This window comes from Chelonoidis abingdonii, chromosome 1 (assembly GCF_003597395.2).
Source record: "Chelonoidis abingdonii isolate Lonesome George chromosome 1, CheloAbing_2.0, whole genome shotgun sequence".
In the NCBI taxonomy this organism is placed as follows: Eukaryota; Metazoa; Chordata; order Testudines; family Testudinidae; genus Chelonoidis; species Chelonoidis abingdonii.
The window spans coordinates 130,246,086-130,262,257 of NC_133769.1; the positions used below are offsets into that span (position 1 = coordinate 130,246,086).

Genomic DNA, 16,172 nt, shown 5'->3' on the forward strand with positions numbered 1-16,172 from the left:
AATTAAAATGCAGAGCCCCCCAGACCAGTGGCCAGGACCTGGGCAGTATGAGTGCCACTGAAAATCAGCTTGCGTGCCGCCTTTGGCACACATGCCATAGGTTGCCGACCCCTGACTTAGACCTTAAGCAAGTAAGAACCAGCCAGCCAAGAACCTGAGCAAGGGAGAAAAAGAACGAGAGCATGCTCGGTGCCACCTCAGCGCTCTGATCCTCTCTGTCTAATGTCCCATCTGCAGCTGTGGCCATCCCTGATCCTTCAGAGGAAGGAGATTAAAAATATATGTACATTAGAACCTCAGAGTTACAAACCAGAGTTATGAATTGACCAGTCAACCACACACCTCATTTGAACCGCAACTACGGAATCAGGCAGCAGCAGCAGCGACCAAAAATAAAGCAAATATGTACAGTTTTAAATGTAAACTACTAAAAAAAAAATAAAGAAAATGTTTAAAAAAATAGATCAAAGCTGTATTAAGTCAATATTCAGTTGTAAACTTTTGAGAGAATGACCACAACATTTTGTTACAAAGATTTCAGAGTTAGGAACAAGCTCCATTCCCGAAGTGTTCGTAACTCCGAGGTTCTCCTGTACATACGCACACATTAAATTGGGGGAGGCCAGGGACATATCCCTTTTTGACACCAACCAGAGGCTGACCGAAACCTTGAAGCATGAGGTTTAGGAATATAAGACACAAACCGGAAGTGAAGCCTTCCCACCCACCCCCATCAGAAGCAACCTCATCACATAACCCAATTTATTACTGTCCAGCTCTCACTTAAAACTAACCCAATTGTTTGCCCCCCACTACTCTCTTCAGGAGACTGTTCCAGAACTTCACTCCTCCCTTTTTTTAACGTCCAACCTGAATTTCTTCACGGTTAGTTTACACTCATCTGTTCTTGTGCCAACATCATCCTTTAGCTCATACAGCTCTTCCCCCTTCCTAGTGTTTCCCCCATAGAGAGCAACCATAGGCCCCCCCACCCCCGCTCCCAGACTAAACAAAAGGCTGTTTCCCCGTTGTGACAGACCCCCCCCCCCACGCTGTTCTGGCAGGGGCTGCCCATGGCAGGTAGGGCGAAGCACTGGTGGGTCCCTGGGCCCTCCCATGGCTCCCTTGGCGCGTGAGCCCTAGGCGGGAGAGTGCCCCCCCAGGATCCCATTGGCCAGTCATAGTGGGGGGAGGGGGGATCCGCTAGCACCGCCCCCTCCCGCTCCCAACAGTGCGACGTGTCACTAACAAAGTTCGGCTCCCCCGCCCCCCAGCGCCGGCTCCCGCCCAACCGCGGCCCCGTTACCTTGTTGGTGGGGGCGGCGCGGAGCCGCTTGAAGATGGCGACAATGTCCTGCTTGCGGGGCTCGCACATGGCCGCGCCGCGCAGGGGGCCGCTCTCCGCGGCGGCCACCGGGCAGAGGAGCGAAGGACCCGGCCGCCCTCACACACACGCGCACTCGCAGCACAGAGAGATGGGGCGGGCGCTGAACAGGCCGGCCCGCGAGGGGCGGGGTCTGAGCGAGGGGCGGGGCGATGCGCGGGAAGCCGCCGTTCGCGTTCCTGTTCGGTCGCCTCGCGCAGTTCCAAACTCCCGCTAACCGCCGGTTGGCCCTGCGGCCGAGCCAGCGGCTCCGGGCTACAGCGCGAGACTGTGGGTCACATGGCGATGAGCCGCCGCCCCCCGTCGTGTTTCCCGAAAGTTTTACAGCAGCTCCTGGCCGCTGCGCCCCGCCCAGGCCCGAGCCAGGCGTAGCAGCGCTCGTAGCTGGAGGCCGGGCGTCAGGAGCCCGCCCCGCAGCCGCTGACTGTGGTTGGGCAAGTCACGTCACCTCAGGCTGCCTCCGTTTGGCCCTCGCCAGCGTCTGGTCCGGCTGTAGGTCAGCGTTACTGGGCCATTGCAAAGCAGCGATCGCGCTCCGCAGAGCCTCCCGCAGCCCGCGGGGAAGGAGTCGCTGTCTGCCAGGAAACGCCCGTGTCACCGTGCACCCACCGACCGCCTGGAAAAACTTTCTCCTCAGAATTGACAGACAAAGGCAAAATGCTGGTTGAGACGAGTAGGGTTTGATTTGGGGCTATTTACTTTGTATATTTTACATAACGGTGGTTCTGTCTCCCCCCCCCCCCATACACACACACCCCTAATTTCCCACAACTATGAAAAACTTAAATTGATCAAAATGATTTTAAAAATTGAATTGTGCCCAGCCTGATTGTCTGTGATGGCTCAGTTGAAGAGGTCCCAAACAGCAGGGGCAGTGCAATAAAACTGATGCTGCTCAGAAAGGGGATAGTACCAGCAGGGCCAGTGTAACAATTAGGTGGCTGCCTGGGGTGCCAAGATTTGGGGGCGCCAAACATCAGTGTCTAAAAATTTTTACACTATTGCTTAGGGGCAGGGACCTGTCAGTCTCCAGCGCTCGGGCCGCGCCAGCAGCCTCTTCACCTCGGAGTCTCCCCCGCTTGGCCGGGGGCCACTCCTCTCAGGCTCCTCGGCCACTGCAGCCGACTGGGAGGACGCAGGCAGCGGATGCCACTGTGGAGGAGATGCAAGGGGCTGGGCTCAGCTGGGGCACGCACCTGCCAGTCGAGAGCTGCAGGAATTAGGCGCCACTCTGGGGGCGCCAGGCAGCCCGAGCCCAGGGCAGCAGCAGGCTCCGTGGCAGCAGGGGCAGGCGGGGAGTGTAGCCCGCCATGGGGCAGGAAAGGATGAGCTGCTGCTGCTGTTTCCCCCCTACAGCCATCCTTTGCGCTGCGCAGCAGGGCTTGGAAACAGCAGCAGCACGGCCTCTCCTGTCCCATGGCGAGCTACACACTTCCCACGTGCCTGTGCTCGCCCGGAGGCTGCTGCCGCCCTGGGCTCGGGCCCAGCAGCGCCCGGTTCCTGCTGCTCTCGGCCACCAGGTGCGGGGCCCCAGCCGGGCCTGGCCCCTTGCGTCTCCTTCGCGGTGGTGCCCCCCACCCGCGTTCTCCTGGGTAGCCGCAGCAGCTGGGGAGCCTGAGAGGAGTAGCAGCCCCTGGGCAAGCAGGGGAGACTCTGAGGTGAAGAGGCTGCTGGCCCTGGTGCAGCTGGAGCACTGGAGACTAACAGGTACCTGCCCCCTTCCCCCAGTGTTACTTGCCCCACCAGCCTCTGTGCCCTGCCCCATCCCAAGCTCACTGTGACACCAGCACCCCTTGGCAAAGGGCCCCCTTATCTTCACAAACAGCTGTTACCACAGGCCTGACAAACTCACTGAACCCCACGCATATCTTACAGGGCACTTACCCACAAAGAGGAACATGGAAGGGATCTATACAAAGTTGGTAACTTGTTAAGAGTGAGAATCTTTGTGAGATGTGTGCATGTGTAATATTGAAGGAATAATGTATTTACCTTAAAAGTCTGCTTTATAGACTTTGAGTAGAAATTAGTCACCAGGGGATAATGGCCCTTTGGGGCAAGGGGGATTTGTCACCCTGCCTAACCTGGCTGGTGATGCAATGCAAGGCTCAATTGGTTAGCTGATTATCAGGGCCTGTACAAGGCCAGATTAATTTTTTCTGGGCCCAGTGCCACACTTGTTTGTGGGCCCCCCGCGGAATGATTGTAAAAGGGTCTGGGGGCAAAAGCACAGTGGGGCAGGAGCTAGGGTTGGTCCTGGAGCAAGGGAGGGGCCAGAGGTAAACTGCAAGCGCAGCAGGGCTGGGGAGGGGGGTAAACAGGATCCCCCCTCAGCAGGTACATACTTGGTTCTAGCCCAAGGATGGGCAAACTTTTTGCCTTGAGAGCTGAATTTGGGTATGGAAATTGTATGGCGGACCATGAACACTCACAAAATTAACAATTCAGAGATATTCAAATACATTTTAGTGGAAATAAATAGTTTATCTTTATTAAACATAAAACCTTACTTACTATTATAAATATACCATCAAAACAACGGATTACCATAATTAAACCCAACTTAACCCTTTTCCACGCTCCGTCTGATTAATGTGAACAATGCAGTTGGTCACCCTTTTTTAAAATGGCTTCAAAGTCTGGTGTCATTCTCATTGTGGAAATCCGCAATATGGAGCTGAGATGCTGGTCAGTTAACTGGAGTCTGTAGCGAGATTTGTTATAATTCAGCAAGGAAAATGAACAAAACAAAGATTTTCTGTGCCACCTTGCGGATATTTAGGAACGTTGTTTCACTCAAGGAGGGATAAAACTCATCCAGTTTTTCTGAATTGTACTTTTCCTTCAAAGTGGAATTGCACTGGAGATCAATGAGCTCCAGTTGTAATTCTTGTGGGGCTTTCTTGTAGTCAAATGACAGTGAGTATGACACCAGCTCCAGTGTCTTCTCTATCTTCTCAAAGTCAGAGAATCGATGAGAAAATTCTTCGTTCAAGTCACTCAAAATTTTGCTGTACTTTTCTCTCTGCTCTGGTGACACTTCTGAGTATTTCAGTACTGGAAAGTGAGCAAACACTTTTTCCTTAATTTGTTTTGAAAACAAGACTAACTTGGCTTTGAAAGCTGTCACATAAGAATATAATTTGTGTACAAACACATTCTTTCCTTGCAGGTTTACATTAAGTTCATTTCAATGTGCCAAGACATCCACACCAAAAGCGAGTCGCACACCCAGTTTGAGTTCTTTAATTCAGGGAAATCATTTTCTTTCCCCTGCGTCTCCAGATAAGTGCGAATTTCACTCTGAGCTCCCATGCTCACTGCAATACCTTTCCTAGGCTGAGCCAGTGGACATTTGTATGATAAAGTAAGTCCTGGTGTTCGGCATCAGTGTCTTCAAGAAGGGAAATGAATTGCTGATGATTAAGTCCCCTCGCTCTTATGTAGTTCACTCTCTTCACTATTGTGAGAACAACACGATCCATGTCAGGGATATTTTTGCAGAAGGCCTGCTGATGCAGAAAAATCACCTCTTTATCAGGGTCATCCTCTTTTACTTTGTCCTGAATTTTTAAAAGTCCTAAGTTTTTCCCAGTTAAATTTGGTGATCCACCTGTGGTTACATTTGCCAGTTTACTCCAGGGGAGCTTCAGATGTTCAAGACACCCTCTTGTATAAGTCTGATCCCTTAGTAGTGCCTTTCATTGATTCCATTGATAACAATTCCTCTGTGATTTCAAATTTGTCAATTCCTCTGACAAAAATCAGTAACCGTGCTGTGTCCTTAATGTCAGTGCAGTCATCGAGAGCTAATGAAAACAATGTAAAGCCCTGTGCGTTCTTGTTCAGCTCAGAAGCCAAATGTTCATTAATCACTTCTACATGGCGAGTAACAGTTCTTCATGACAAACTAATATTCTCAAATTTGATTTGGTATTCCGGGCACAGCATGCCAGAAACATCAACCATGCATTCCTTCAAAAACTCCCCTTCAGCAAAAGGCTTATTTTGTTTAGTGATTTTAAACACCAGAACATAACTTGCCTTTGTAGTGGCTTCCTGAACTGCAGCTTGTCACACACAAATATTTTGCTGAGTTTTTGAATTCATGGTGAGTGTCTCAACTTTTTCTTTCCCTTTCCTCAGTTGTTAGCTGCCATAATTAGGATGTTTCATTGAAAAATGGCAATTCAAATTGTACTCCTTGAATACCACGATGCTATCCTGACAAATCAGGTGTACAGCCTTCGAGTTCATGTTTGTGAAAAAATATTTTGTATTCCATTCTTTGTTGAAAACCCGATACTCACTGTCCACTCTTTTTTTTCAGCACTCATTTTTGAAAGGGAAAAGAAAATCCTAACTGCTGCCCTTATTTTAAACTGCTGGTTTACAAGATGGCACACACTGTGAAAAAACTGGACCCTCTCTCTAGCCTGGATTTGTCGGGCGTCAGTGCCCCTGACAATTTTGAGCCATGGCACTCTATCCCAGAACCCATGTGGACAAGAAGAGGCAGGTGTAAACTCACCTGTAACTTTATGCCCTAGCCTCCCCTGGAAAATGTCCTTACTGTTGTACTTTGAGATCTGTTTGCACTGTTGTGTTCATTAAAAGTTTGTATGTAGTAAGGGATGTTACCAGGGTGTGGTGAGAGGACTCATGAGGTGTGGCGCATGGGGCGCTCCATAGGGTGGTACCAGAGACTCTTAGGGGCCCTGCAGGCAGTGCGACACCAAGGTAGTTGTGCCACATGGAGAGGCACCAGAGCTAGGACAGGAGCAGCTGCGGCCCCAGGGCAGTTTCCCTCCACTCGAGGCTCTCAAGGGTGGGGCCATAGGAAACTGGGAGGGGATTTGGCATCCTACTTCATAGGGGTAGTGAAGTCACTCCTGCACAATGTGGCATTTTGCGTGCCAGAAGAATCTTCCAGGAAGATGGTGCTCAAAATGAACTGCTCATCATTGAGGCAGGGGCAGTGTTTTCCCCAGGAATTGAAATTGGCGGGTATTCGAATTTACGGGGAGGGGATCAGGGCCGATGACAGGTGAAACTGTGAGGGTGAAGGTGGGGCTGTAAGGCACCATAGTAAAAACTGAAAAATGTTTCATGCCCATTTTACTTGATTTAACCCATGTTTTAAAATCATCACACAAATTAAAGTTGGCTACTCAAGGCTTCTATGAAGCGCTACATCTACATCCTTCTTGTTGTAATTTTGCACAGTTCTGTTAATGAACTTCTTGAATGCAATGCGTTCATCTTTGGTGGCTTCTCGTGTGTCTGGTACTTCCATTCCTTCAATTGATATGCTCATTAGTTCATTCACGTGATCAGGCAGAACGCGACTTCTTTCAGAGCACAAAATTCTATTCAATGATGAAAAGGAATGCTCAACTGTAGCTGTTGTGATTGGGAGTAGCAAGAGATGAATTCCTACTTCTTTCATCCCAGGAAACATAGCACAAAGATCGGGTCAAGCCACTAGTGATGTTAAAAAATAAGTTGAAGTCAAATCTTCATTCATTCATCCTATGATATTCCACTGTGTTCAAATTCTCTATTCTGTCCTGAGCACATGGCAGCCCCATTGCTGGTAGTGCCTCACTCCACTCAACTGTCAGTGTTTTATAGGACAGCGATCTGTAAAAGCTAGGTAGAGGTCGAGTAGAATCTAGAAGTCGCTGTTGTAGATTTTTAAGAATCAAGTCTATGTAATTTTTCAGTTCTCTTAACAAACACTTCTTGTCCTCTTCACTTAAGGATTCAATATAAATGCCTTCATTAGTCAACCTCTGGACTGAAGTCTTTGCTTCTTCCAGTACTTTTTAAATGGATAGCTCTCTGACTGAGCTTCTATTGCTGGACAAAGATCTCCTATTGTTGTAGCAGATGCCTGGATGGCATAGTTTAATGACCCAAGTGGTTTCAAGAGTAGGCGTACAAGAGAGAGAATGGCAATAGTCTTCTCTGAACGTAGTAGCAAAAGTAATCCACCGGCCTCACTACTTAGATCCATTCCATCTTGGTAGATACTTTCCAAAGCCAGTATTAATGGCTGGGGTAATTGTAAGACAATAGCCAAGGATCGCTCATGAGAAAGCCCGCGGGTTTTCCCAGGTTGGACTAATTTGAACTTCAGTCCCAGTGTATCTTCTATATTTTCCAAGAAATTCAGTGTTTTTGGACTCTTGCTGAAAAAAGAATATAATGAAGACATTACATTTATAGCTTTTTAAATATCCTTTCAAGAGTCTGCAGCTCGTACTAGTGCTAGCTGGAGTAGATGGCCTCTGCAGTGTGTATAGGAGAGATTAGGATTACACTTTTTTCCAGCTGCTCACTGTTCGCTGTGGCCACTTGTCAAGGTTTTTTCCCCCACTTTGAACTTTAGAGTAAAAATGTGGGGAACCTGCATGGACCCTTCTAAGCTTAATTCCTAGCTTAGATCTGGTAACGCTGCCACCAGCCAGAAGTCTGTGTCTGGCACACTTCTGTTCCCTTAAAACCTTCCCTGGGAAACCCAAGGCCCAAACTCCTTGAGTCTTAAAGCAAGGAGAAATAAACCATCACCCCCCTGTTCCCCCATGTACACACATTTTTTTAATGTGGTGAGAGAATTCTTCAGCTTTTTCAAGCTCGAGTCTTTCACTGTTGCACATGTTTCTAGCCTGTCAGTGAGTTTCTTGCAGAAAGATAGTGAGCATTTGCTGGTTTTGTTCAGAACCAGTGTTCAACTTCAGGATGAACAAGTGACAAAGCACTTAATCATTGGCCTCGCAGTTTGCAGGTGTGTGGTACAGGCAAGTCTTATCTTACGCGGGGGTTCCGTTCCGCAGTGTGTTCGTTAGCGCATAAGTGAAAAACTGTGTGTACTCAAAATTACAACCCCAGGACCTTTTAAAATCAGGCCCAGCTCCGGCGACCGGGCCAGAGTGGTATTGAAAGGGAAGCGGCAGGAAGCCCGGTGGGAGCCCTTTAAATGCTGGCCCTGGCCCGGCCGCCGGAGCTCCAGGCAGGATTTAAAAGGCTCCCCTGAAAGGCATTCCAGTCACGGCATGATTGAGGCTGGGGGAAAAGGCTTCAGGACTAGATTGTAGTTTACAGTGACACCTAATCTAAGTAGCCAGCAAACAGAGCGTGTTGCCCAAGTGGTAAGATTTTGGCTGGGGTGGGTTTAACAAATCACTTGAATCAGGGGGTATGAAATGTTGTTGTGTCTTATTGTATGAAGTAAGGACAGTAGAACTGTACTTATCGGGCTTGATTGAGGGAATCAAGAGAGAGGATGGGGACAGGTGTTTTGCTTGATGGTCTGCCTGAGTCACAAGATATTTGACGCTTTCCCCTCCACTGTTCTAAATACAGACAGCTGATTAGGCTCCAAGATGTAGTCTTTTGGTTTAAGTGACCACTACAAGCTGAAATCACTGAATATCAATCTAAGTGCCTCTATCCTGCTGTGGAAAAGTGTGGAAGACAGCCAACTTGCAACTAGCAGCGAGGTTCCTCCATTGAGGAGCTGGGTGGAACATCAAAAGACCAGCTCCCAGGAGTACAGTGGCAGTGGGCAGCAAGAAGGGTGACGGTGCGGGTCATTTGCCCACCGTTCACTCCATCGCTCTGTCCCAAATGAACAACAGTGCGTGACATAAACAGATGGTTAAGGGTTAAATGCCCTCTTTGTACCTGTAAAGGGTTAAGAAGCTCAGTTGAACCTGGCTGACCCTTTGAACCGAGAGGAACAATGGGGGGAACAAGAACTTTCAAATCTTGGTGGAGGGAAGTCTTTGGTTTTGTGTTGTTTGTTTTGTTCGTTGTTCGCTCTTGGACAAGAGGGACCAGAACGTACAACCAGGCATCGCAAATCTTTCTGACTCAGTTTTCATGTTTCAAAAATTCGAAGTATCAGCCAGTGCAAGGAGATTACTTACGTTTTCTTTCCAAACGCGTGAATGCTTTCTTTTCCTTGAAGGATTTTTACTCCGTTTGTGTACTTGGAATTCAGGCTCCGGGGAGTCCCTCTAGTCTATATGTAATTGGAAGTACCCTGTAAAGCATTTTCCATCCGATTTTAAACAGAGATGAATTTTTAACCTTTCTTTCTTTTATTAAAAGCTTTCCTTTTTAAGAACCGATTGATTTTTCGCATTGTTAGAATCAAGGGATTGGAGTCTAAACTCACCAGGCGATTGGTGGGGAGAAAAGGAAGGGGGGAGAGTTAATTCCTCAATTTGTTTAGATCCAAGGATTTTTGGATCGTGGTGAAGCTTCCCAAGGCAAGCCCAGGGAGGGGAAATCTGCGGGAGCTCATCACTAGCTGTCAGGGAGAGCTCATTTAGACTTTGCTTACAAATCATCATTTGAAATGATTAGGTTGGCCAACATCACCAAAATGAATGCACTGACATTGTCATAAAAAACAACAGCTATATAAGGAAGCTAGTCTATGTTCATATTTTTCAAATCTATTATACTTTTTCAGATACAGGTATTCTGTCATACACTATATATGATTTTAAAGTGTGTATTAGTGTTTCAATTTCAATTCAAATTTCCAAACAATCACTAAATTGGCAACAATGCATGTAACTGTTTCACAAAACTGGGGGGGAGGTGTTGGGGAAATTCAGGGGGTGTACGCCCCCCCCCCCCAGCGGAGGGTCTACGGAAATCCCTGGGAGGGGGCTGGGAGCACTGGGCGGAGCGTGGCAAGCCCCTGTCCTGCTCACCCTACAGGATCGTGGCAAGTCCCCAGTCCTGCTCCCCCAGCTAGAGCACCAGGTAGAGCGCAGCAAGCCCCCAGTCCTGCTCCCCCGTACCATTCCCCCAGCTGGAGCACCAGGCTGAGTGTGGCAACCCCCCAGCCATGCTTCCCCGGCCGGAACTCAAGGGCCTGATATAAACATCCCACGAGCCGTAGTTTACCCACCCCTGTTCTAGCCCTTTCTCTTTGTCTCTCTCTGCACTAAGCTGTTCCTCCTCCCGCAGCAGCAGGACAAGTTCTCTTCCATCCCTGTGGGGTGGATGTTGGGAGTGGGAGGAGTTGAGGCTAATGTGGTTACTCCTAAATGGGACTTTTAGTTTCCAATCAACACTGCTAACCGGACACTCAGGTCCCATTTTCTATTGGAGTTTTCAATCTAAAACTGGAGACTTGGCAACAGGGCTGCCAGAAAAGCTTGTGGGGGGGGGTGGGGGTGGCAAGCAATCGATTTTAAACATGGAGGGGGGAAGGAAGTGGTAGGTGGGCTAGGGAGTGGAGAGGAGCAAGTGGGCAGGGCCACGTCTGCTGTACTGCCCTGGTAGGTTGGAGACTGTGGGGATCAGCTGACACAGTATCCCCAGCCCACGTGATGTGACACAGTGGTGGATTTAGAGTTAATGGGCCCCCCGGCCCTTTGGTCAGCTTCATTTTTGGGGGGCCCTTCTTGGAACCCAGCCAAGAAAAAGAACATTCTCTCTTATCTTCCCCCACCCCTGTTTTTCATTTTTTTCTTCATCCTCCTCCTATAAGTAACAGCAAGTAAATGAAAATAAAGTGAGGTACCTTGATTGTTCTTGAGTCTAACTTATTTTTCCACAAACCATTTGAAAATCGCGGAGGGTCTCAATGGACCACTTAATGATCTTTCCAAATATTGTTTGTACTGTTAGCTAACTATTGTAAAGCACTTTGGATAAGAGCACTTCATAAAAAAAAGTAAAAAAACATTGCGGTGCGGGGTCTGGCCAGGAGCTAGGGTGAGGGAGGGGGCTTAGTGTTGGGGTGTGGAGCGCTTACCTGGGGCAGCTCCTGTTTGGTGCAAGGGGTACAGGTGGGAACGGGGTGGGGTGCAAAAGCTCCTGTCTAATGCTCAGGGTGGGGTGGGGATGTGAAGAGGGAGTGCAGGAGTCAGGGCAAGGGGTTGGGGAGATGTGAGGTGGGTGCAAGAGTCAGGGCAGGGGGCTGGAGGTGTGTGAGGGAGTGCAGGGGTCAGGGCTGGGTGTGTGTGAGGAGGGTTCCAGGGTCAGGGTCCTCTTTGTTACAAAACAAAAGTATTTGGTGTAATCTCATCAATCTCATCCATTCCAATGGTGCTTTCCCCCTCCTGCCCCTGCCTCCTGCCCGCAGCAATCAGCAGGCTTGTGGCATTCAGGAGGAAGGGTGGAGGAGTGAGGACTCGGTGCGCAGGCTCCCCATCCCTCCCCTGCATCCCAAATGCTGTAAACCAGCTGATTGCCACTGGCAGGAGGCAGCGGAGGGAACAGAGAGCCTGCGCGCTGAGTCCTCGCTCCTCCCCCCTCCCTCCTGAACGCTGCAAGCCAGCTGATTGCTGCAGGCAGGAGGCAGGGGAGGGAGGGGGGAGAAGCAAGGATACTGAATGCAGAGTAAAGGGGGAGGAGGTGGGGGGAAGCAAAGGCGGGTTAAGGGTGGGGGCTTGGATAAAGCGGTGGCAGGGCCGGGCTGAGGGTCGAGCCCCCCACCCCTGCTGCTTGCAGAGTAGGGAAAGCTGCTGCTGTACAATGTGCTTCTCCTAGCCTACAACACCTTCAGCCTCCTTGCCTGCCTCATTGTCTCCAGTGCCAGTGGGCTGTGCCTGTGTGGGGTAAAGGTGGGGGCACCTCCCAACTATAGTACTGTACTGTATGACAAAAAATTTTCCCTGGAACCTAATCCCCCCCATTTACCCAATTTCCTATGGGGAAATTGGATTTGCTTAACATTGTTTCACTTAAAGTCACATTTTTTAGGAACATAACTACAACGTTAAGTGAGGAGTTACTGTACAGGGAAGATCTGATGGTGAGAGGAAACCCTTATGGGATGCAATGTGGCCACTTTTAGGGCATTGGACCCCAACCTCTTCCAGATCAAGGATCTGTGACCCTTGACCAACATGGAACCTCTGCTGCATACCTAAAGCAAAAAGCCCTTGATGATGGAGAGTAATGCTTCTGATCTCAGGTCTAAGGCACATATGACCTAATCTCTGATTCCAAAGATGAGTCCAAGTCACTAACCGGGGGGCATGGTACCCCTCAATGCCAAGGAACGCTACCAAGACTCTGAAGACAATGGTAGCAAGGGAAGCATACTGGGCTTGCCTCTGAATAGCACCAGACAAGGAGATGCAGGAGGGTTTGAAATTGCCTACAGCAGTGGAAACTGATTTCTACCTGCAAGCAGGTCTAATGCAGACTGAGGGTTTGCAGTACCAGGTGAGATGTCCCATGTTGTCCTGGAGAGGCCAGAACTAAGAGGCATAGGAGGTCTTGCATTGCAGCGTATGCCTCAGACATCACTGGTACCAAGAGTTTCCCTTGGTGTTGCTGTTGTTGCATCAAAGCGGTCAGTAGGGCAGAATGCATTGATACAACTGCACTGGTCAGTCTCAATGGCCCAGGCACTAGTGCCAGAGTCAACAACTCTGCATGAGATGCCAATGGCACTGAACTGCCTCTTTTCTAAGGATACTCTACGCTGCTTCCCAGTCTGTTTACTGGTTGATGGTACTGGGTCCTTGATCTCTTGCAATTTGAGTCCTTTGAACACCCTGCCAAAGTTGTTTCCTCAGTACTGGAGAAGTAGAGCAGCACTAAGACTCAGTAATGTCTGGAGGGGCACTTCTGACTGAAATAGAAGTGCTCAGGGCCTGCCCCGAACAGCGAGGCTTTGGAGGTGGACACAGGACTGCTTCCATCAGAAGGTGATGGAGCTTCATCTCCCTATCTTTTAGTTTGGGGATTAAAGTCCCTACAGATCTGATACCTCTCCCAGAAATGACCCTCCCTGAGGCACTTTTGACAGACAGAATGAGGATCACTGGTCAGCATGAATTTTCTGCATCCTATGCAAAACTGAAAGCTCAAAGACAGAAGCATTCCCAAGTACCAGGTATTGGTACCTAGAACAAGCGGGAACCAATACTCCAGTAACTGCTGAAAACAACTAAGAAATTAAACTTACACTAAGCTAACTCTGAACAAGTACAAAACTATATACAAGAGAAAAAACCATTTAACTGAAAGGAGAAACTTGCTGAAGCAAGCTAATGTGCTCTAACTGCCAAAACATGGGCAGTAAGAAGAAAGTGATTGGGATCAGGGGAGACTCCTCCCTTAATACCATTGTACAGCAGCATGGAGCAGCAGAAGGTGCCCCAATGGATACCGCTAAGGGAAAAATCTCCAACTCTGGTGCACTGGGTGCATATGCACCTGAGGTTGAACGGACATGTACAATGACTGGAAGAAGAATCAACATTTGCCATTGGGAAAACAAAATTATTTTCTTTTGGTTTAGTTCAATCGTAATCTAAATGTTTTGGGTTTTTTATACTCACCCACAATGTTTGGTTTCAAGTCAGTTCAACATTAAACTGTACAATGGGAATAATGATATTGACTGCCTTTTAAAGCATTTTGAGATGTATGGATGAAAAGTGCTATTGAAGAGCTAGGGGTTGTTTTCCTATGGTGTTGTATTACCTCAGGGGAGTTGTTGTTTGGCAGCTCATGCCCCCAGTCCTTCCTATGAGCTAGGCTTCCTGGTCAGACTACATTTTCCATGATGAAATGTGGTCTCCTTCTGACCAACTTAGATGCTGCATTATGGGAGATGTAGCCCAGTCAGGGAGCCTGGTCCATAGAAGAGTGGGGGCACCAAGTACCCAAACTACAACTCCCATCAGCTCATGCAGCACCATAAGGAGATGCAGTTTAATGTTGAAAAGACGGTTACTCACCTTTGTAACTGTTGTTCTTCAAGATGTGTTGCTCATATCCATTCTAGTTAGGTGTGTGCACGCCGCGTGCACGTTTGTCAGAAGATTTTTACCCTAGCAACACTCGGTAGGTCGGCTGGGCGCCCCCTGGAGTAGCGCCACTATGGTGCCAGATATATACCTCAGCCAACCCAGCCACCCTTCAGTTCCTTCTTGCCAGCTACTCCGACAGAGGGGAAGGAGGGTGGGTTTGGAATGGATATGAGCAACACATCTCGAAGAATAACAGTTACAGCTTAGCATGACCTCAACTTCCTAGCACTCGTAGTTCTTGTGTAAATAAGTTATATGTTATAATCCTTTTATATATATATAATAGTATAATTGTAATAACAAGCAAATGGCCAGAGGGCACCATAAGAGTGTTAGCAGGGGCCTTATTCCCGCCAAGGAGGAAGGTTTGCCTTTTAGATTAACATAGAACAGCTGTGGCCAATAAGAGCCACCTGACTCCACTTAGAGATCTGACTCCAGTCATGGATATAAACCCCTGCTTCAGGTCAAAGACAGGTGTGGTAGCTTGAAGGAGAAAAGGTTGGATTGAGCAGAGTGCAGATTGGCAGAGAGAAAGAGTTTGTCCAGAGAAGAAAATAGAAGTTTGGAGGAGTGCTGCGGTTGGATTGGCGAAAGGCCAACAGAAACTAGGTAAAGGGCACACAGAACTTGTACAAGAAGAGAGGCGAGAAGACCCTTTACAAGCTGACGGGTATGGTAGAGGGAAAGTAACACCGGGGAAGAAACCGCTAGTTCAAGTGGTTCACCACAAACCCAGGGGCCCCTGGGTTGGGACCTGGGAGTAGAGGGCTGGGGCCCAAGGTCCCTCCCATCTCCCACTCCCCTCGACCTACCAAGGACATAGGGGAAGTGACTTAAGAACTGGTTAGAGGCAAGCAATAGCGCGACCTGAACCTACCCCATAGAAGAGAAAGCGCGAGAACCCAGAAACAACCGCATGTTGCCACACGTGGTGTCAAGGGGCTGGGATCTGCGCGCTGGGGACATAGTCCAGGGGGAACATAACCTCCCACCCATTAAGAATGGACGACGTGGTCAAGGCCCTTATTACATGGCCAACCGCGGCCCAAGCAGGAAGGCTAACAGGGTCCAGGCAAACCGCCTCAACAAGAGGCGACTAGATTGCCAGCAAGAGACTAATCAGACTGCTGCTGAGTCAGAGCATGCTCAGGACGCGAGCCCTGCTGAGAGACGCTATAAGCCAAGATAAGACTCCTTATGGAACAGAAAATACACCACTTGAGGAAAGGGACCCGAACACTACGGGCTAGCCATTAACTTACAAAAAATGACGCAGGGAGTGATGATGTGGAAGCATAACCCTACCTGTGCTTTTGAGAGAACAGCACCTGCCGGGAAGGCCTGGCCGGAGAACAACATGGTCTGGTATCCTATGCCCATCCTATGTGGAGAAGCCAGAAGGTCTAATTAGCTATATGTCTGCATTAAGCTGCAGGCAAACTAATTCACCAGCTAAAGGCATGAGATCCCGGCACAGGTTCAGGAGTGAACAACGCACTACGAGCCCAGAGGTTCCATGAATGGCGATATATGGAGGACAAGACACCCGAACAGCAGTTGTTATGACTTGATCCACCTGACCCGAAATGGCTGGCGCCACTGAAGCAACCATAGCTCTGAGAGATGATGGAAGGGTAACTAAAATAATTGGACAGGTAATATGCGGGGGTTACCAACCAGGACTCAGGACTGTGGGTGGGTCAGAAGAACCCCCCTAAACTATGATGAGTTGGTCTCCCTCGTGGAAAGACAATGAGCAGAACAGCCGAACTGATTCCAGACTTCCAAGACGGGGAGACAACGGCAAACCCCAAGGAAGACAACCCAAAACCCAAGGTCCCGGAACTGCAGAGAACTCTAAGAAAACTATAACCGGAGGAAACGACAGTGAGGAATGGCTCGAGGACCAGAAAGGGCATGGGGGTTTTGGGAATAGTGGTGGGGGGCCGGCCGACTAGCCCCAGCAGGGGTGATACCGAATGTCT

The 16,172-nt window shown here is 48.9% G+C and overlaps 1 protein-coding gene and 1 long non-coding RNA gene across 3 annotated transcripts in view; one reads left to right on the forward strand and one right to left on the reverse strand.

The window, feature by feature from the left end:
* The window catches only part of ARFGAP3 (ARF GTPase activating protein 3), a 90,843-nt gene extending 89,319 nt beyond the window's left edge, over window positions 1–1,524 (reverse strand). For both annotated transcript variants that reach the window (XM_032762497.2, XM_032762496.2), the window contains exon 1: window positions 1,307–1,524. In XM_032762497.2, the coding sequence (XP_032618388.1) occupies window positions 1,307–1,375 (69 nt within the window). In that variant the 5' untranslated portion in view covers window positions 1,376–1,524. The remainder of the gene's footprint in view (window positions 1–1,306) is intronic.
* Window positions 1,525–3,110: 1,586 nt separating this feature from the next.
* LOC116814699 (uncharacterized) overlaps window positions 3,111–16,172 on the forward strand; it is an 83,275-nt gene continuing 70,213 nt past the window's right edge. The window contains exon 1 of the long non-coding RNA XR_004371314.2: window positions 3,111–3,302. This is a non-coding gene — a long non-coding RNA (uncharacterized LOC116814699). The remainder of the gene's footprint in view (window positions 3,303–16,172) is intronic.